At 43.9% G+C, this 21,347-nt stretch overlaps 1 protein-coding gene across 2 annotated transcripts in view; it reads left to right on the forward strand.

The window, feature by feature from the left end:
* Window positions 1–20,594, forward strand: part of LOC106584599 (plasma membrane calcium-transporting ATPase 1) — a 41,251-nt gene extending 20,657 nt beyond the window's left edge. For both annotated transcript variants that reach the window (XM_014170071.3, XM_014170072.3), the window contains exons 3-21: window positions 970–1,167; window positions 4,060–4,317; window positions 4,512–4,637; window positions 6,527–6,763; window positions 7,837–7,863; window positions 15,267–15,416; window positions 15,559–15,773; window positions 15,875–16,117; window positions 16,374–16,615; window positions 16,932–17,169; window positions 17,403–17,582; window positions 17,667–17,754; window positions 17,867–17,973; window positions 18,106–18,297; window positions 18,474–18,687; window positions 18,886–19,097; window positions 19,198–19,305; window positions 19,503–19,691; window positions 19,862–20,594. In XM_014170071.3, coding sequence (XP_014025546.1) covers window positions 970–1,167; window positions 4,060–4,317; window positions 4,512–4,637; window positions 6,527–6,763; window positions 7,837–7,863; window positions 15,267–15,416; window positions 15,559–15,773; window positions 15,875–16,117; window positions 16,374–16,615; window positions 16,932–17,169; window positions 17,403–17,582; window positions 17,667–17,754; window positions 17,867–17,973; window positions 18,106–18,297; window positions 18,474–18,687; window positions 18,886–19,097; window positions 19,198–19,305; window positions 19,503–19,691; window positions 19,862–20,230 — 3,593 coding nt within the window. In that variant the 3' untranslated portion in view covers window positions 20,231–20,594. The remainder of the gene's footprint in view (window positions 1–969; window positions 1,168–4,059; window positions 4,318–4,511; window positions 4,638–6,526; window positions 6,764–7,836; window positions 7,864–15,266; window positions 15,417–15,558; window positions 15,774–15,874; window positions 16,118–16,373; window positions 16,616–16,931; window positions 17,170–17,402; window positions 17,583–17,666; window positions 17,755–17,866; window positions 17,974–18,105; window positions 18,298–18,473; window positions 18,688–18,885; window positions 19,098–19,197; window positions 19,306–19,502; window positions 19,692–19,861) is intronic.
* The last annotated feature ends 753 nt before the right edge of the window (window positions 20,595–21,347 follow it).

Below are 21,347 nucleotides of genomic sequence, written 5' to 3' on the forward strand. Positions count from 1 at the left end.
AAATGTATGTCTTTGTCATAATTTTCTTTAAATCAATGATTAAATGTAAAGAAAAGTACAGTCAATACAATCTCAGATCTGGTTGCATTATGAAGCACCTTTCAGCGAGAATACATGTGTCCATCAAAAAGGTTTTGGTGTGGTTCTGTGTGGTTTTGGTGTGACACCTTCTGTCTGCAAAATAACAAAAATCTTACCAAAGATATTGGAATATTGCAGCTCGCAGGTGCATCATTAAACAGGATCCCATACTGACTGTTGGTATCTGCATGGTATCTGCACAGTATCTGCATAGTATTGCCATCATGGACAACGTAAAAAAAGATGCATCTTACTGCAAGTATTTTGAGTGGTCTTTTTGCGCATGCCAGTGCTATTTAACATACTGTTGAGTCTAACATGTTGTTTGAGGGCAGATGAGGGCTTTGAATGGCATTGATTTGGCTAGACTGTTCTAAAGACCCCTGTGATGTAACATTCCATGGGCCGTGTTCATGGTCCTCCGACCTTTGTCAGGTTTAGTCATGAACACAGCCCATGCAGAGCCACCACAAAGGTCTAAAGCTTCAGGTTAGAAAGCCTCCAAAAACAAACAACTCTAACCGTTCTTGACAGGTTCTGTTTCTGCTGTTCAGTGTGTGAACATAATGAAAAGTTCAAACAGACAGGTCTGCATTACTTTGCTCAGAAATGGGAGTTCAACCAGGGGGGAGAGTAACACTATGTACAGATTATCATCCCGTTGCAGATCTTTCCTGCAATGCAGGAGGTTTAAAAAGGCTTCTGAAGATTGTTATTTCCCTACGAAAATGTCCATCAATAATATTTCACATAATTCACCTTTCCTGTTGCTGCAGTGTTATTATGGCTCAGATTAAGATCCTATATCTGTATCTGATAGTATATGAATTCTAGACAATACAAAATGCATACAGTTGTTAATAATTCCTTTCCCTCCTTCGTCTCTAGGGTTAGGAGGGCATGCTGACGACATCGCCAGAAGGAAAGAGGAGTTTGGACAGAACGTTATACCTCCAAAAAAGCCAAAAACATTTCTTCAGTTAGTGTGGGAAGCGTTACAAGATGTGACACTAATTATCCTAGAAGTGGCAGCCATCATTTCATTAGGCCTTTCTTTTTATAGACCTCCAGATGCCGAAAGAGAAAGTAAGTATCTACTCTTATTTGAAATACCATGTCCTCTAATGCAGTGCTTCCCAAACTTTTTATAGTCCCGTACCTCTTCAAACATTCAACATCCAGCTGTGAACCCCCTCTGGCACCAGGGTCAGCGCACTCTCAAATGTTGTTTTTTGCCATCATTGTAAGCCCGCCACACACACACACACTATAAGATACATTTATTAAACATAAGAATGAGTGTGAGTTTTTGTCACAACCCGGCTCATGGCAAGTGACATGCAGACCATCTGGCACAAATAATAATATAATAATAATCAATAATTTTGCTCTTTATTTTGCCATCTCACATATGAAACCTTATTTGTTCATCGAAAATTGTAAATAACTCAACACAGGTTAATGAGAAGGGTGTGCTTGGAAGGATGCACATAACTCTGCAATGTTGGATTGTATTGTAGAGAGTCTGTCTTAAATCATTTTCCACACACAGTCTGTGCCTTTATTTAGTTTTCATGCTAGTGAGGGCCGAGAATCCACTCTCACATAGGTACGTGGTTGCAAAGGGCATCAGTGTCTTAACAGCGCGATTTGCCAAGGCAAGAAACTCTGAGTGCAGGCCTATCCAGAAATCTGGCAGTGGCTTCTGATTAAATTCAATTTTCACAGAACTGCTTGTTGCAATTTTGATGAGGCTCTCTTATTCAGATATCGGTAAGTGGACTGGAGGCAGGGCATGAAAGGGATAACGAATCCAGTTGTTTTTGTCATCTGTTTCGGGAAAGTACCTGGGTAATTGCGCACCCAGCTCACTCAGGTGCTTCGCTATATCACATTTGACATTTTTCGTAAGCTTGAGTTCATTTCCACACAGAAAAAATACAATGATGGAAAGACCTGTGTGTTGTCCTTGTTAATGCAGACAGAAAAGAGCTCCAACTTCTTAGCCTCAGTTTTGTCCCACACATTGAATATGGTTGCAGAGAGTCCCTGTAATCCTAGATTCAGATCATTCAGGTGAGAAAAAACATCACCCAGATAGGCCAGTCATGTGAGAAACTCGTCATCATGCAAGCGGTCAGACAAGTGAAAATTATGGTCAATAAAGAAAACTTTAAGCTCATCTCTCAATTTAAAAAACGTGTCAATACTTTGCCCCTTGATAACCAAAGCACTTCTGTATGTTGTAAAAGCATTACATGGTCGCTGCACATATCATTGCATAGTGCAGAAAATACACGAGAGTTCAGGGGCCTTGCTTTAACAAAGTTAACCATTTTCACTGTAGTGTCCAAAACGTCTTTCAAACTGTCAGGCATTCCCTTGGCAACAAGAGCCTCTCGGTGGATGTTGCAGTGTACCCAAGTGGAGTTGGGAGCAACTGCTTGCACACACGTTACCACTCCACTATGTCTCCCTGTCATGGCTTTTGTGCCATCAGTACAGATACCAACAAATCCTGACCGCCAAAGTCCATTTGATGTCACAAAGCTGTCCAAATATCCTCTCATGTTGTCCTGGTTTCCAGTGGTTTGCGGGAGAGGATGTCTTCCTTAATTTACCCCCCATAAACGTAATGGATATATACCAGGAGCTGTGCCAGGACCACCACGTCTGTTGACTCATCCGGCTATAACGCATATAATTCACTGTCTTGTATGCGAAGCAGTAATTGTTTCAAAACATCTCCTGCCATGTCACTGATGCATTGTGAAACAGTGTTGTTTGATGAAGTAATTGTCTGTATAGTTTTTTTGGCCTTTTCCCCAAGCATTGTCCCAGCCATATCCACGGCAGCAGTAAGTCCTCCACAATAGTATGGGGCTTGCCTGTCCTAGCCACTCGGTAGCTCAGCATCTAGCCCCTTCTTATTAATGGTATCTGTTGCTTTTATACATGTCTTACTTCTCGAAAGTCATCTTTATTCTCGCTCAATAAACTCCTGTGGCTTATTTTTCAAATTGTCATGTTTTGTTTCTAAATGTCTGCGCAAGAGTGAAGGTTTCCCGAGACAGAGTACCAGTTAATGTGATTGGATGTTAATTATTTGACTAGGCTACCTGTATTTGACATTGTGTTATTTTGCTGAACACTAGATGGTTTAATTTTATTTTTGGCAGTGAAACGAGGCTACTCAGGCGAGAAAAAAAACCTCACCCAAATGTATAGCCCCATCGGAAAATAAAAATGTACTGTTAGAAAATTTGCATTTTTATTTGGCGTACCCCCCACGGCATTGCGCGTACCCCTGGGGGTACCCCAGTTTGGGAATACCTGCTCTAATGGATTAATCACCAGGTGATTCATATTTACTCAATTTAAATACCAAAATATCTGATTGTTGCTACTTTGCAACTGTAAACTTCATGCATGCAGTCATACATGCGGCTGGCTTGTGCAGTTGCTGGTAATTGGTTATCGGACGGATAGTTGGGAATTCATTGCAGACCAAAACAAGCAGATCTAATTTCAGACGGCACTTTGTTGCTGTGTCTTCCTGGGGATCGTCACAAGTCTCTGACTTTGTTGATAGAAAGAGATATAGCTTGGTACAAAGTGTGAGTATCCTGCCTATTATCTAATCATAAAGGGGTTTACTCTGATACTTATACACTTCAATCAATCCATAATCCTGTTCCACAAAGGACTTCAGTGGCAGTAGTGGGTCGCGAGTGTACATCCTGTGATCAAGACAGTGTACTTCCTGTTTTATCATCATTGTAGGATACTTTCTGTGGCATCCCTTGGGTAATGGCCATGCTCCCAAAGACAAAATTGACAATGTCATCAGAATGATTGAGCTACTTGTCCTCAATTTAGGGTTAGGCCGAGGCATAAAAACACAATTCTGGAGGGAATGCAATGTACTTATGTCCTTTGTAGCACATCCAGATAGTGACAACTGTCCCTTTCTTTCAGATTGTGGAAAGGCAGCGGGAGGAGTGGAGGATGAGGGGGAGGCAGACGCGGGCTGGATTGAGGGTGCAGCCATCCTCCTTTCCGTCGTCTGTGTGGTCCTGGTGACAGCGTTCAATGACTGGAGTAAAGAGAAGCAGTTCCGCGGGCTGCAGAGCCGTATTGAACAGGAGCAGAAGTTTACGGTGGTCCGCGGAGGCCAAGTCATCCAGATCCACGTGGCTGAGATCGTAGTCGGCGATGTTGCACAAGTGAAATACGGTATGGTCCTGAAAGAAAAATACCGTTCTGTGTTAATTTGTGTGTGTGTCCGTGTGCTAGCTTGCATATGTGTGTGTGCCCTAAAACCAAAGAGCATCTTCAATTCTACTTTTTCCCTCTACTCTGTCTGAATCTGGGGTAAATGAGCTAACTCCCCCAGCTGAACAGTCTGGTGTATGTCTATGTTTTTCCAGGTGACCTTCTTCCTGCTGATGGTGTGCTGATCCAGGGAAATGATTTGAAAATCGATGAAAGCTCTCTAACCGGTGAATCTGACCATGTCAAGAAGACATTGGACAACGATCCAATGTTGCTGTCAGGTAATGATGATGAGCCTTCCTCTCTTCATATAATATGGCTGATGTCTAGTTACAAATCCAATATGGATCAGACTGTATAACGCCCAGTGGTATCGCTCCCGTTTCAAGCTAGAATCCTTAGTTGATAAGTACATTTTTTTAAACTTATTAATGATATTGATTCTTGAAAAAATTACTTTATAAATGCCTCATGAGCTTTGTTCAACTGTTGTACCCCATCAAAAGCTTGTTTTACTACAATGTTTATCAACAACGTAAAACAAACACTGTATAGCCTCAAAACGTGGTTAAAAATGTAATTTTGATATCCAGGCTGTGTCACATCCGGCCGCGATTGGGAGTTCCATAAGGCGGCGCACAGTTGGCCCAGCATTGTAAATAAGAGTTTGTTCTTAACTGACTTGCCTAGTTAAATAAAGGTTAAATAAAAAAATAAAACAATTATAATATCATGGATGGTCAGTTCTTGCATCCATTTCTTGTTCTATTAATTTGAGAGTGCTTACATTTATCCAGGCCCATCACTCAGCTTTTTAAAGAAACAGAGGCGGGGTGCCGCTTTGTTATTGTTTTAATTAATGAGGGAGTTCTGTTAATGCCCCGGGCACGTCCCGGGTGAAGCGGGTTAGCGTTGATTGCATTCGTTTTGGAACTGAGTTGCCTCCCGGGCATGAGCCAGGTGCCCTCGTTCTGGCCAACGGCGAAGTTGGCTCAAAACAAAGGTTACGTAGTTTTAAGCACGTGGAGTAATGAGTAGGATTCTGTCTTTTCACATGCAAACATGAGTGATTTTGATTAACAGGCTTTATCTGCCTTCTCAATGAAAAGTAGTTTGAAAATTCAAACATATATTTTCTGGTTTCTGAACGATGCATCATCTTGCCTTGTTGACAACAGATTACTGTTCCATTTGAGAAGGGCTCTTCTCCCTCACTGGTTTTGCATGTTCACGTCATGGGCCATAGCCCCATGCAATTCGCAACATATCATACGAAATGGATGACGTAGTAGACAATTGTGACCAATTTCGGGGACCAGTTTTGTATCGTATTTGCCAAGGCAGCAGCTACTCTTCGTGAGCACTACTTTCAAAACTACTGTCTGAAATTATACAAAACATTTTAGAGCATCACTTTAATCAAACTTCCTCATGGATTGTAGCTTGAAGGCTTGACTGCCACTGCACAACACGACCACATGGGTCTCCCTGTTTGTAGACTACTACTAAGAGATGATAATGGATTGAGGCACTTGTTTTTCTCCCTTGAAATACTGTAGTTGCTGTGGCACTGGCAGGCACCCAAAAAAAGTGAATGAATGGGGATTTAGGTGACGGAATGGACCATTTGATTTTCCATTCCTACTCAAGTAGAGAATAACAACATTACTACTCATGCTCTGTCTATCACGACCAAAAAAGCCTGGTATATATTATTGTTGTGGGAGAGGCTATAAGGACACAGCTGACGCTTAAACCAACTAGCCAAAACTTAAAACTGACCCTTACCTTTACCCTAACCTTAACAAAACCTTTAGCGCTGACCCTAACACGTACCCTATCTCGTAACACTAATCTTAACCTAATTTTAATAAATTCTGAAATGAAATATCTGTTTGGTGCATCAGACGTTGTAGCCTTTTCCTATTACTGTCAATCACTCTTCTTAAGAGCTCTTAGGAGTCAACAGCAACTTGAAACAACACACTCTCTATTCCTCCATAGATACTGTTAGGCCATAGAAGTTTAATTACATATTTAATTACACATTTAACAGATGCCCCTCTTCACTTTTCTCAAAAATGCAATAGAAATCTGGAAAATTACCATCCCATTTTAGATTCCATTGTTTAGGTTCCTGTGATCATGTCTCTCCACGTTCTTTCGTCAGGTACCCACGTCATGGAGGGTTCTGGGAAGATATTGATCACAGCAGTAGGTGTCAACTCCCAGACCGGCATCATTTTCACACTGCTTGGAGCCGAGGAAGACGAAGATGACGATGAGGACGAAAAGGCGGAGAAGGAAAGGAAAAAGAGGGAGAAAGAGGAGAAGAAGAAAGAGAATGAGAGGAAAAAGAAAGAGAAGAAAGAAAAGAAGGACAAGAAAGACAAACTGGACAAGAAAAGTATGTTGAACTGGATTGTACTTTCATAGCCATCTGCCACTAAATGTGTCAAACAAACCTCTCACCTCTGTTACAAATAGACCTACTTGCTTTTGATTGAGACTCACCATAGGAGTAAACATAAAATGGAATTGTTTTGAAAAACCCTGTCCAACAAGTGCTATAAGATATTCCATTATGCTATAATTTATCCTATAAGGCATACACTTGCTACATTGTGCCAGTGGCATGACATAAAGCTATTTTCTTCCATAGAGGTGATATCAGACAAGGTTATTCACTCTTTATTAACTGAAGTGGTCAATCAATCATTCAAGAGAGATAGTAAAATGAAGTTTTTGGCTTTGGGTCATCTATTAAAATGCCTGAAAAGGTTTAAACTATCTTCAATGATAAGATGTCTGTCAATGGTGTGTGAGTGACATGCACATTCAATATTTCCACTCAGATGCTGGGCAAATGATAAAAACACTATGAATAACAAAGTTCCCACTTTACACCACAATACACAAACAGTTTCTATAGCTGAATTGTGGTGCATGTTAATAACAGCATGTGGGAGCACTATAGAAGATGCAGACTTAAGATCTCAGTTGGTTAACATCTCAGTTGGTTAACATCTCAGTTGGTTAACATCTCAGTTGGTTAACATCTCAGTTGGTTAACATATCAGTTAACTGGCTGCAGTTGGGTTAGTTGGACCATGAAGCTCTCTCCTGTCACACCCCGGCTAAAAACAGTTACTGCCTGTGAATTAAACAACCTGGTCCTTAGCTTCCTGCCAGGAGTGTTAGGGGAGCGTTGTCTTTAACTCTGTAATCCCAGTATCATTGATCAGGGGATTGTCATAGTGAGGGAGTACACTATTAGGGAGTTGAGACAGGAATGCATGTCAGAGCATTTACACCTCTTAGTTTCCAATGTGATGTATAAGGGCTAGCCGTCAATTAAACTCACATCCAAGGGTTCACATTACAACTAGAAGGGTTTTGCCACTCTGCAAAAGGGAGAAGCTCTTTGCTGATGTGTAAATGGATCCGTTTTTAAGTGCAGTCGTTTCTTTCTCTCCACAGATAAGAAAGACGAGAAAAACAAGAAAGGTAGGTTTGTTATTGTGTGTTATATCTACACTGCTCAAAAAAATAAAGGGAACACTAAAATAACACATCCTAGATCTGAATGAATGAAATAATCTTATTAAATACTTTTTTCTTTACATAGTTGAATGTGCTGACAACAAAATCACACAAAAATAATCAATGGAAATCCAATTTATCAACCCATGGAGGTCTGGATTTGGAGTCACACTCAAAACTAAAGTGGAAAACCACACTACAGGCTGATCCAACTTTGATGTAATGTCCTTAAAACAAGTCAAAACGAGGCTCAGTAGTGTGTGTGGCCTCCACGTGCCTGTATGACCTCCCTACAACGCCTGGGCATGCTCCTGATGAGGTGGCGGATGGTCTCCTGAGGGATCTCCTCCCAGACCTGGACTAAAGCATCCGCCAACTCCTGGACAGTCTGTGGTGCAACGTGGCGTTGGTGGATGGAGCGAGACATGATGTCCCAGATGTGCTCAATTGGATTCAGGTCTGGGGAACGGGCGGGCCAGTCCATAACATCAATGCCTTCCTCTTGCAGGAACTGCTGACACACTCCAGCCACATGAGGTCTAGCATTGTCTTGCATTAGGAGGAACCCAGGGCCAACCGCACCAGCATATGGTCTCACAAGGGGTCTGAGGATCTCATCTCGGTACCTAATGGCAGTCAGGCTACCTCTGGCGAGCACATGGAGGGCTGTGCGGCCCCCCAAAGAAATGCCACCCCACACCATGACTGACCCACCGCCAAACCGGTCATGCTGGAGGATGTTGCAGGCAGCAGAACGTTCTCGACGGCGTGTCCAGACTGTCACGTCTGTCACATGTACTCAGTGTGAACCTGCTTTCATCTGTGAAGAGCACAGGGCGCCAGTGGCGAATTTGCCAATTTTGGTGTTCTCTGGCAAATGCCAAACGTCCTGCACGGTGTTGGGATGTAAGCACAACCCCCACCTGTGGACATCGGCCCTCATACCACCCTCATGGAGTCTGTTTCTGACCGTTTGAGCAGACACATGCATATTTGTAGCCTGCTGGAGGTCATTTTGCAGGGCTCTGGCAGTGTTCCTCCTGCTCCTCCTTGCACAAAGGCAGAGGTAGCGGTCCTGCTGCTGGGTTGATGCCCTCCTACGGCCTCCTCCACGTCTCCTGATGTACGGGCCTGTCTCCTGGTAGTGCCTCCATGATCTGGACACTACGCTGACAGACACAGCAAACCTTCTTGCCACAGCTCGCATTGATGTGCCATCCTGGATGAGCTGCACTACCTGAGCCACTTGTGTGGGTTGTAGACTCCGTCTCATGCTACCACTAGAGTGAAAGCACCGCCAGCATTCAAAAGTGACCAAAACATTAGCCAGGAAGGATAGGAACTGAGAAGTGGTCTGTGGTTACCACCTGCAGAACCACTCCTTTATTGGGGGTGTCTTGCTAATTGCCTATAATTTCCACCTGTTGTCTATTCCATTTGCACAACAGCATGTGAAATTTATTGTCAATCAGTGTTGCTTCCTAAGTGGACAGTTTGATTTCACAGAAGTGTGATTGACTTGGAGTTACATTGTGTTGTTTAAGTGTTCCCTTTATTTTTTTGAGCAGTATATATTGAAGCTGCTAGTTTTTATTTGTGTGCACTTCGCGAGCATGGTGTGTTTATATTGAGTACTGTATAGTTTGGTTTGTGTGTTTATATAGACTCTGTATGATCTGGTCTGCGTGAGGTGGGTAAAGTCTGAGCTAGGCCTCGCTACGAATCGCTCCGGCCGCCGGTGCGGCCCTGTGTTTCCCTGAGGGCATATGGTAATGTGTGTGTCCATGTGGTCCTGAGCAGCAGGTGCTCTTGACTCTTCTCATGGTGATTAGGACCAAGGAGATTACAGCTCTTAATCTCAGCAGCTGCTTTCCCCCTCTGCTTTTCTTCCTTTAGCTAACAACCTGTACTGTTTTCGGATCAGCACACTTAAACACTTACACACACACACGCTCACTCACACATTTGCCTGGATGAACAAGGTCCCTTTACTTCACTTACTAACGTGTTGAGTATTTAGGGTTCTAGTGAGTGTGTGTTTGTACATTTACAGAACGTGGGCATGTTTTGGGATGATGGCGGTTGGATTGGCTTGTAGAGAATCTCAGCCAAGAAAGAGCAATAATCCCCAGACTAGGATTAAAGACTGTGAGCCAAACACCATAGTGTCACTGCGGTGTATTACATAGAATAGCACCCCCTATCCGTTTCCATGCAGTATCAACAACCCCTGCCATCCAACTATGACTCCTTACACACCAATGTACTATTTTATTTCCCACATTTAATTATTTGTTAATTGGATGCATCAACAATTCTTATTACAACTATTGTATTATAAGGTGCTCATGTTTGCTAATGTTTGACTTTTTTATCTAATGTATCTGGAAAAAATAAAGAGACAACTGAAGAGAATGTATTGATAGTGTAAAAGTAGTTTTCTCCTGGTTTTTACTGCCTTATGCCTTATCTTATTCCTTACACTCAGGGAGTATAATTACCCAGGGAGTATAGTTACTCAAGGACTATTGTTAGTTACTCAGGGACTATAGTTAGTTACTCAGAGAGTCTAATTATTCAGGTAGTATAGTTATTTACTCAGGGAGTGTAGTTGCTTAGGGCGCATAGTTAGTTACTCAGAGTATTTTTTAAATATTGTTTTTATTTCACCTTTATTTAACCAGGTAGGCAAGTTGAGAACAAGTTCTCATTTACAATTGCGACCTGGCCAAGATAAAGCAAAGCAGTTCGACAACATACAAAAACACAGAGTTACACATGGAGTAAAACAACATACAATCAATGATACAGTAGACAAAAATAAGACTATATACAATGTGAGCAAATGATGTGAGATAAGGGAGGTAAAGGCAAAAAAAGGCCATGGTGGCAAAGTAAATAAAGTATAGCAAGTAAAACACTGGAATGGTAGAATTATAATTTGAAGAAAGTTCAAAGTTAAAATATAAATAATATGGTGCACAGGAGCAAAATAATAAATAAAATAAATAAATACAGTAGGGGAAGAGGTAGTAGTTTGGGCTAAATTATAGATGGGCTATGTACAGGTGCAGTGATCTGGGAGCTGCTCTGATAGCTGGTGCTTAAAGCTAGTGAGGGAGAAAAGTGTTTCCAGTTTCAGAGATTTTTGTAGTTCGTTCCAGTCATTGGCAGCAGAGAACTGGAAGGAGAGACGACCAAAGGAGGAGTTGGCTTTAGGGGTGACCAGAGAGATATACCTGCTGGAGCGCGTGCTACAGGTGGGTGCTGCTATGGTGACCAGTGAGCGGAGATAAGGGGGGACTTTACCTAGCAGGGTCTTGTAGATGACCTGGAGCCAATGTGTTTGGCGACGATTATGAAGCGAAGGCCAGCCAATGAGAGCGTACAGGTCGCAGTGGTGGGTAGTATATGGGGCTTTGGTGACAAAACGGATGGCACTGTGATAGACTGCATCCAGCTTGTTGAGTAGGGTATTGGAGGCTATTTTGTAAATGACATTGCCGAAGTCGAGGATTGGTAGGATGGTCAGTTTTACGAGGGTATGTTTGGCAGCATGAGTGAAGGATGCTTTGTTGCGAAATAGGAAGCCAATTCTAGATTTAACTTTGGATTGGAGATGATGGATGTGAGTCTGGAAGGAGAGTTTACAGTCTAACCAGACACCTAGGTATTTGTAGTTATCCACAAATTCTAAGTCAGAACCGTCCAGAGAAGTGATGCTGGACAGGCGGGCAGGTGCAGGCAGCGATCGGTTGAAGAGCATGCATTTAGTTTTACTTGTATTTAGGAGCAGTTGGATGGCATTGAAGCTCGTCTGGAGGGTTGTTAACACAGTGTCCAAAGAAGGGCCAGAAGTATACAGAATGGTGTCGTTTGCGTAGAGGTGGATCAGAGATTCACCAGCAGCAAGAGCGACATCATTGATGTATACAGAGAAAAGAGTTTGCCCAAGAATTGAACCCTGTGGTACCCCCATAGAGACTGCCAGAGGTATGGACAGCAGGCCCTCCGATTTGACACACTGAACTCTATCAGAGAAGTAGTTGGTGAACCAGGCGACGCAATCGTTTGAGAAACCAAGGCTACTGAGTCTGCCGATGAGGATGTGGTGATTAACAGAGTCAAAAGCTTTGGCCAGGTCAATGAATACGGCAGCACAGTATTGTTTCTTATCGATGGCGGTTACGATGTCGTTTAGGACCTTGAGCGTGGCTGAGGTGCACCCATGACCAGCTCTGAAACCAGATTGCATAGAGGAGAGGGTGCGGTGGGATTCGAAATGGTCGGTAATCTGTTTGTTGACTTGGCTTTCGAAGACCTTAGAAAGGCAGGGTAGGATGGATATAGGTCTGTAGCAATTTGTGTCAAGAGTGTCACCTCCTTTGAAGAGGGGGATGACAGCAGCTGCTTTCCAATCTATGCGAATCTCAGACGACACGAAAGAGAGGTTGAACAGGCTAGTAATAGGGGTTGCAATAATTTCGGCAGAATTTTAGAAAGAAAGGGTCCAGATTGTCAAGCCCAGCTGATTTGTAGGGGTCCAGATTTTGCAGCTCTTTCAGAACATCAGCTGAATGGATTTGGGAGAAAGAGAAATGGGGGAGGCTTGGGCGAGTAGCTGTGGGGGGTGCAGTGCTGTTGAATGCAGTAGGGGTAGTTAGGTGGAAAGCATGGCCAGCCGTAGAAAAATGCTTATTGAAATTCTCAATTATAGTGGGCTTATCGGTGGTGACAGAGTTTCCTATCCTCAGTGCAGTGGGCAGTTGGGAGGAGGTGTTCTTATTCTCCATGGACTTTACAGTGTCCCAGAACTTTTTAGAGTTTGAGTTGCAGGAAGCAAATTTCTGTTTATAAAAAGCTAGCCTTGGCGTTTCTAACTGCCTGTGTGTATTGGTTTCTAACTTCTCTGAAAAGTTGCATATCGCGGGGGCAGTTCGATGCTAATGCAGAACGCCACAGGATATTTTTGTGTTGGTTAAGGGCAGTCAGGTCTGGGGAGAACCAAGGGCTATATCTGTTCCTGGTTCTAAATTTCTTGAAAGGGGCATGCTTATTTAAGATGGTGAGGAAGGCATTTAAAAAAAATAACCAGGCATCCTCTACTGACGGGATGAGGTCAATATCTTTCCAGGATACCAGGGCCAGGTCGATTAGAAAGGCTTGCTCGTTGAAATGTTTCAGGGAGCGTTTGACAGTGATGAGTGGAGGGCGTTTGACCTCTGAACCATTACGGGTGCAGGCAATGAGGCAGTGATCGCTGAGATCTTGGTTGAAAACAGCAGAGGTGTATTTAGAGGGCACGTTGGTTAGGATGAAATCTATGAGGGTGCCAGTGTTTGCGGCTTTGGGGTTGTACCTGGTGGGTTCATTAATAATTTGTGTGAGATTGAGGGCATCAAGCTTGGATTGTAGGATGGCTGGGGTGTTAATGTCCCAGTTTAGGTCACCTAGTAGCACGAGCTCTGAAGATAGATGGGGGGCAATCAGTTCACATATGGTGTCCAGAGCACAGCTAGGGGCCGAGGGGGGTCTATAGCAGGCGGCGACGGTGAGAGACTTGTTTTTGGAGAGGTGGATTTTTAAAAGTAGAAGTTCAAATTGTTTGGGTACAGACCTGGATAGCAGAACAGAGCTCTGCAGGCTATCTCTGCAGTAGATTGCAACACCGCCCCCTTTGGTCGTTCTATCTTGTCTGAAAACGTTGTAGTTAGGGATGAAGATTTCAGAGTTTTTGGTGGACTTCCTAAGCCAAGATTCAGACACAGCTAGGACATCCGGGTTGGCAGAGTGAGCTAAAGCAGTGAATAAAACAAACTTAGGGAGGAGGCTTCTAATGTTAACATGCATGAAACCAAGGCTATTACGGTTACAGAAGTCATCAAAAGAGAGCGCCTGGGGAGTAGGAGTGGAGCCAGGCACTGCAGGGCCTGGATTCACCTCTACATCCCCAGAGGAGCAGAGAAGAATGAGTATAAGGGTACGGCTAAAAGCTATAAGAATTGGTCGTCTGTGACGTCCAGAATAGAGAGAAAAAGGAGCAGGTTTCTGGGGGCGATAAAATAGCTTCAAGGTATAATGTACAGACAAAGGTATGGTGGGATGTGAATACAGAGGAGGTAAACCAAGGCATTTAGTGATGATGAGAGAGATATTGTCTCTAGAAACATCATTGAAACCAGAAGATGTGTCATAGCATGTGTGGGTGGAGGAACTGAGAGGTTGGATAAGGTATAATGAGCAGGGCTAGAGGCTCTACAGTGAAATAAGCCAATAAACACTAACCAGAACAGCAATGGACATTGCATATTGACATTGAGGAGAGGCATGCTTAGCCGAGTGATCAAAGGGTCCAGTGAGATTCAGACAGCTAGCCGGGCCATAGGAAGCAAGCTGGTGGAAGATGGAGGGAGGTCTGTTTTTAGCCACCTCGTGCGTTTCCGTCTGTGGGTTAGTGGGGTTCCGTGTGGAAGGGGGGACCAGTCCAAGTTGGCAAAATAGTTAGTTATAGTGGCCCAAGAAAAGTGTCCGATAGACCTATTCAGATCGCAGCCGATAAGACAGCTAACGATTAACGATTAGTGGGCCGCAGATGGGCGATCAGGTTACGTCGCGACAGAGGGGCCAGTTGGATAACTCCCTCGGGCAGATAAAGTCGGTGGTCCAGTCGTGAGGGCCCGATGGGGCTCCGCATCGGCAGTAAAGCGGGTCAGGATAGGTGATTGTAGCCCAGGAGACACTTCAGCTGGCTAGCTCAGGAAAAGCCCACGAGTGGCTGACGGAACTCTTCAGCTGGCTAGCTCCGGGATAATGTGTGTTAATTCCGGGACCGACGTTGCCAATAGTCACTCAGGTAGCAGCTAGTTGGCTGCAAGATCCAGGTGTAAATGTCCAGAGCCTGCGGTAGAAATCGGGGAAAGGAGAGAGAATAGGTCCGGTGTGCTCTGGTCTGAGTCGCGCTGTACAAAAACTGGCGATAGCTTTTCGAGCTAATGGATAGCTGAGGACAGCTAACCGTGGCTAGCTGAACTCCAACGTTAGCCAGTGAAAATGGCTAACCTCTGGCTAGCTTCTGTATAGTTATAGTTACTCGGGGAGTATAGTTAGTCACTCAGGGAATATATCCACTTCTGGAGTATAGTTAGTTACTCATTGAGTATAGTTAGTTACTCAGAGAGCATAGTTACTCAGTGAGTATAGTTACTCACAGAGTATAGTTATTCGGGGAGTATAGTTACACTCTTGTCATCTCTGAAGAAATTAGTTTTGATGGGCTCATGTTGTGAATTAGATGTGAACCCGATGTTTCCCAAAATGTCTCTATTTCAACTTAATGTCATTTGAACCCATCCTCTCGTCTCCCTCAGGTAAGTCTAAGGGTGGTGCAGGCGTGGAGATGCAGCCCCTAAACAGTGACGATGGAGGAGAGGAGAAGAAGAAAGCCAACCTACCAAAGAAGGAAAAGTCTGTGCTCCAGGGGAAGTTGACCAAATTAGCGGTGCAGATCGGCAAAGCAGGTAAAACCATCACAAGGGAAGCCCTCTATTTCAGCCAAGCAAAATTCGGAATTCTGAAAGTGCGTTTGATTTCCACAGCGGATTGTCTCAGTTTGTCATCATTAAAGATATTTTCCTCTTTCCTATCCTTTCCCCTGTCCAGGCCTGTTCATGTCGGGATTAACAGTAATCATCCTGATAACTCTGTTTATGGTGGACACTTTCTGGATCCAGGGCCTACCATGGGTCGCGGACTGCACACCCATCTACATACAGTTCTGTGTCAAGTTCTTCATCATTGGCGTAACTGTGCTAGTGGTGGCCGTGCCCGAAGGGCTCCCCTTGGCCGTCACCATCTCATTGGCATACTCTGTCAAAGTAGGTATCACTACTATGTTAATACAGTATGTATAATTCAGACAGGAGTAATTAAGAAACGCATTGCCAGATCACAAATAATAGCCTCCTCTCTTCCTCAGAAAATGATGAAAGACAACAACCTGGTGAGGCACCTGGATGCCTGTGAAACCATGGGCAATGCCACAGCCATCTGCTCTGACAAAACGGGGACATTAACCATGAACAGGATGACCGTGGTCCAGGCTTATCTGGGAGCCAGGCACTACAGGGTGGTTCCTGAGCCTGACCTCATCCCAGGCAAAGTCTTGGACCTGCTCATTATGGGCATCGGAGTCAACTGTGCTTACACTTCCAAGATCATGGTAAGTGAAAATATTTCATTCTGTTGAGATTTTCAACTCTGGCAAACAGAACACAAAAAGATCTGCAATAAAGCTCTTTTCTTGGCAATCTTTTATTGACATCTGTGCAAATACATTGAGTGCCAGGTCAGGGATTTCAAGCCAGAGCCAAATCCTCTTGCATTGATATCAATGGGAAATATTTGTAAAGAATTTCATTTATGTTAGCTGATTTGAAGTTTGGAACTGACCTTAATGTGTAAATGGTGTGTCTCAGTCTCCTGAGAAGGAGGGCGGGCTGCCGCGCCAAGTGGGCAACAAGACTGAATGTGCCTTGCTGGGCTTTGTCTTGGATCTGAGACGGGACTATATGACCATCCGCAATGAGATCCCAGAGGAGAAGCTCTTCAAGGTCTACACCTTCAACTCAGTCAGGAAGTCCATGAGCACGGTGCTAAAGAACGCAGATGGGAGCTACCGCATGTTCAGCAAAGGAGCATCAGAGATCCTCCTGAAGAAGTAGGCCGGGACTTTCTGTTTTTCCCTTTCGTGCAAATTAACTCAACAAATTAACTTGCTCAGTATTATTTGTCAGAAACCTAATATGAATATAAACTTAATATAAATATAAACCTAATATATATATATATATAGTATATAAATATAAACCTAATATATACAGTATATAAACTTAATATAAATATAAACCTAATATAAATATAAACCTAATATATACAGTATATAAATATAAACCTAATATATACAGTATATAAACTTAATATAAACCTAATAGAAATATAAACCTAAAATAAATTCTCTCTTTATCTCAACGCAGGTGTTGTAAGATCATGACAGCCAATGGGGAGGCTAAGGTCTTCAAGTCCAGGGACAGAGATGACGTGGTGAAGAAGGTGATCGAGCCCATGGCCTCCGAGGGCCTCAGGACCATCTGCCTGGCCTACAGGGACTTCCCCCCTGCCGATGGCGAGCCTGACTGGGAAAACGAAACTGACATCCTCACTGGCCTCACCTGTTTGTGTGTGGTGGGCATCGAGGACCCCGTACGGCCAGAGGTAAAAGGGCCATTGGAGCCCAAACAAAGGTTCTTGTTGCAAAGGTCCAATTAATTGAAGAAGGTAAATGTTTGTGTTGCTATAACACTCAACAATGTACATGTATAATCACCCTAAAAAGGAAAGCAGGTGTTTGTGAGTGTGTCTCTGGGGCGTTGGATTATAAGCAAAACACGCATTTCCATAATCTGAAGAGAAAAAATGGACAGTAAGGTATTCTTCTTCCACCCTAGGTCCCTGACGCCATTAAGAGGTGTCAGCGCGCTGGCATCACGGTGCGCATGGTCACAGGTGACAACATCAACACGGCTCGGGCTATCGCTAGCAAGTGCGGCATACTGCAGCCCGGAGATGACTTCCTCTGTATAGACGGCAAAGAGTTCAACCGACGAATTAGAAACGAACTGGGAGAGGTAATATTCCTCTCACAAAATAGAACTGTTTCTGTAAAAAAAAAATGGGATGATACAGTAACCCAAGGAACTGTCTACTTCCAGATTGAGCAGGAGCGCATTGATAAGATTTGGCCCAAACTCCGTGTGCTTGCAAGATCCTCACCCACTGACAAACATACCTTAGTGAAAGGTATGTTTGTGGTTATTCTTTTTCATTCATCACTATCTTTGGAAAGTTACAGATACATTTTTGGGTCACACATATTATTATCTAAAGGGATGATGCTTGCCTCTGTTCACAGGTATAATGGATAGCACTGTACAAGAACCAAGACAAGTTGTTGCTGTAACAGGAGATGGTACTAATGACGGCCCTGCCTTGAAGAAAGCTGATGTTGGATTTGCCATGGTATTATTATACTCCAAGATCTGGCACATGTTATGTCCCATCAATATTACATGAGTAGGTTCTCTCTCTCATTCAACCAGACAGATACTTTTGGTGCTGTGACTAATACGCTGTGACATGATGTGCCCACAGGGCATTGCAGGCACGGATGTGGCCAAAGAGGCCTCAGACATCATCCTGACAGATGACAACTTCAGCAGCATCGTCAAGGCGGTGATGTGGGGACGGAACGTCTACGATAGCATCTCCAAGTTTCTCCAGTTCCAGCTGACGGTTAATGTGGTGGCTGTCATTGTGGCCTTCACCGGAGCCTGCATCACACAGGTGAGACACTCTCTATTTCTGCCATGTTCATCCTTCCCATCTTGCCTTTCTGCTTGTAAAGTTGAGGCACAGAGAGTCTAACTGCCTATAGGGAGTTTTTATTATCTACTCTACAAGTTACAACTGTCTTTGAAAAGTGGAGCGCTACACATAACTCAAACTACATCTCCCCTCAGGACTCTCCTCTCAAAGCTGTCCAGATGCTGTGGGTGAACCTGATCATGGACACCTTTGCCTCGCTGGCCCTGGCCACTGAGCCCCCAACTGAGTCTCTCCTGCTGAGGAAGCCATACGGCCGCAACAAGCCCCTCATCTCTCGAACCATGATGAAGAACATCCTGGGCCACGCCGTCTACCAGCTCACCATCATCTTCACTCTGTTGTTCGCCGGTGAGTACCGCCTGGGGTCAATTCAGTTAGTCGTGCCAATTGGACATTGACATTAAAATTCATGTATTTTTTTCCCCTCTATGAAATCTAACTTTGTTCTTGATAAAGTTATGAAAGCAAATATATCGTATTACGTGATCGTATTGCTGGTCTCCAGTGGGCCTGTCAGTATGCACTGCACCTATGTTTCCACCACAGGGGAGCAGATGTTCGACATTGATAGTGGGAGGTACGCGCCACTCCACGCCCCTCCCTCAGAACATTACACAATTGTCTTCAACACCTTCGTCATGATGCAACTCTTCAACGAGATCAACGCCCGCAAGATCCACGGCGAGCGCAACGTCTTTGACGGCATCTTCAAAAATATGATCTTCTGCTCCATTGTGTTCGGAACGTTCATCATCCAGGTGAGCAGCATTCAGATCCATACAGGAAATTCACACAGGGGATTTCATATTGGAAAGAAAGTAGCAATGCTCTCCAATCACCCTGTGTTTTGTCATCCAGATTGTGATAGTGCAGTTTGGAGGGAAACCTTTCAGCTGTGTGGGCCTCACCATCGACCAATGGCTCTGGTGTGTCTTCTTGGGCTTTGGATGTCTACTGTGGGGTCAGGTGAGCTTCTTGCCGGTTTCTAATGTCCTTCAAAGTCCCTGTGATCTACTTGCCTGTTAATAAATGACAAGAGGTAAGCTGAATGACTCTACCTCGCACACAGTTCCTTCCTCCTCTGTCTCTCCTTCAGTACTGCATCGTCACTCTGCCTCCCGCTTTGTATGTTTTCACCATTTGAGTTTGTGTTTCATTTATAGGTGGTCACCACTGTCCCCACCAGCCGGCTGAAGTTCCTGAAGTCTGCAGGCCATGGCACACAGCAGGCGGAGATCCCTGAGGAGGAGCTGGAGGAGATGGAGGACCTAGACGAGATCGACCACGCTGAGATGGAGATGAGGAGGGGACAGGTTCTCTGGTGCAGAGGTCTAGGCAGGATCCAGACTCAGGTATGTATGGTCAACTCACAATTACATCTCAGCTCACAATCATCCCTCAGCTTTACACCAAACCATAGCTACCATTGGCCTGGATACAAACTCAGTATTGTGCTTTATTAACTTTCAATGGGGTCTCAATACTCATATTTTGACTGTGTCTTTGTCCCCAAACTGTCCAGATCCGCGTAGTGAATGCCTTCCGAGACACTATGTCCCCCTACGAGGGCCTGGAGACCCCGGAGTCCCGCAACTCCATCCACAACTTCATGACAACCCCAGAGTTCAGGATAGAAGACTCAGAGCCACAGATCCCACTCATCGACGACACAGAGGGGGAGGACGATGCTCCCACCAAGCGCAACGCTACACAGACTCTGCCCCCACACTCCAAACTGGCCACCCTCCCGTCCTCGCCCAACCAGAACAATAACGCTGTGGACATGGTCATCCCCCTCCACAAGGAGAGCCCAAAGATTAGCGGGAATGAGAGTGCTGTGCTTCCGACATGCCCTGGGAGCCCGCTGAACAGCCTGGAGACCTCCCTCTGAGCTGGACCGTAGTACCAGTAATGGCCCACTGACCTCAGCCCACTTAACAATACCAAGATGTGGGGAGAGGGGGCTTCTAGAAGTTTTGGTTTGGACTGGAATTGAGGACATCAGATATTTCAGATTTTATGGTCTTGTATCGATGGAGAGGTGCACATTTTGAGTGAAAGAGGCTGGGACGCATTGCTGTACATCAGCAATACTTCTAAAGAATTAATGCATTGGCTATGTATATTTTTACGATTTCATTCATGTTGTGAAAGCAGACCTGTTTACACATTTGTGAATCTTTGATTGTCTGTGAAAGACCTACGTAATAACATGTACAACGTGGGGCTGTGAAATTAAAAAAATATATATACTGTATTTTAGATATTGCTGTTTTTTAGGAGAAAACAGGTTTCTATTGAAACTGAACTATTTTGCCTGCAAGTTCTATTTGGTATGTATTTTGCTAGGTACATAGAAATATCTAGCAAAATAAGAATACTTGTGTAGAAACTTGTGTAAGAAAGTGGTTTTATGGTCTGTTAGGAGAGGTTACAATAACTGGAAAACAGCCACAAATATCCATGAACACAATTCCACACTGTAAATATTCACTCTGTTCCCAATCATTCCAAAACTAAATTTCATGTTTACTGGAAAGTGGAGCTTCCATTTGTCACTAGTGCTATAAATCTAGACCACAGATGATAAGCACCGACTCCATGGAAAGGCTCATTATGAATCAAGGATACTATACATACTCTACATACTGTACAATGTGTCTGTAGAGATAATTATGTGTAGTGGGTGTATTGTTGGTTTTAAGTCATTTTTTACCATTTTAAATCAGGAGTAGGTTGTTGCCTGATCAAAAAGCACGTAATTCAAAGACGTTCAATGTGCTGAATGGTTTTGATGACCTGGGTTGTATTTCACAAATAGGATCAAAGGGTTTGCCCAGCTAACTGATATAACTTGATTCTCCTTATCATTAACATGTACAGTGAGTTGATAAAGTAATACTTACCCATTGATGCCCCTTTCCATTTGACCTCTCCTGTGAACTGACCTGGGAGATTTGGGTTGTTATTATTTTAAAGCTGACTACCATATTGATTCTGCTTTTTGA

Source organism: Salmo salar, chromosome 23 (genome assembly GCF_965601325.2).
Source record: "Salmo salar chromosome 23, fSalSal1, whole genome shotgun sequence".
Lineage (NCBI taxonomy): Eukaryota > Metazoa > Chordata > Actinopteri > Salmoniformes > Salmonidae > Salmo > Salmo salar.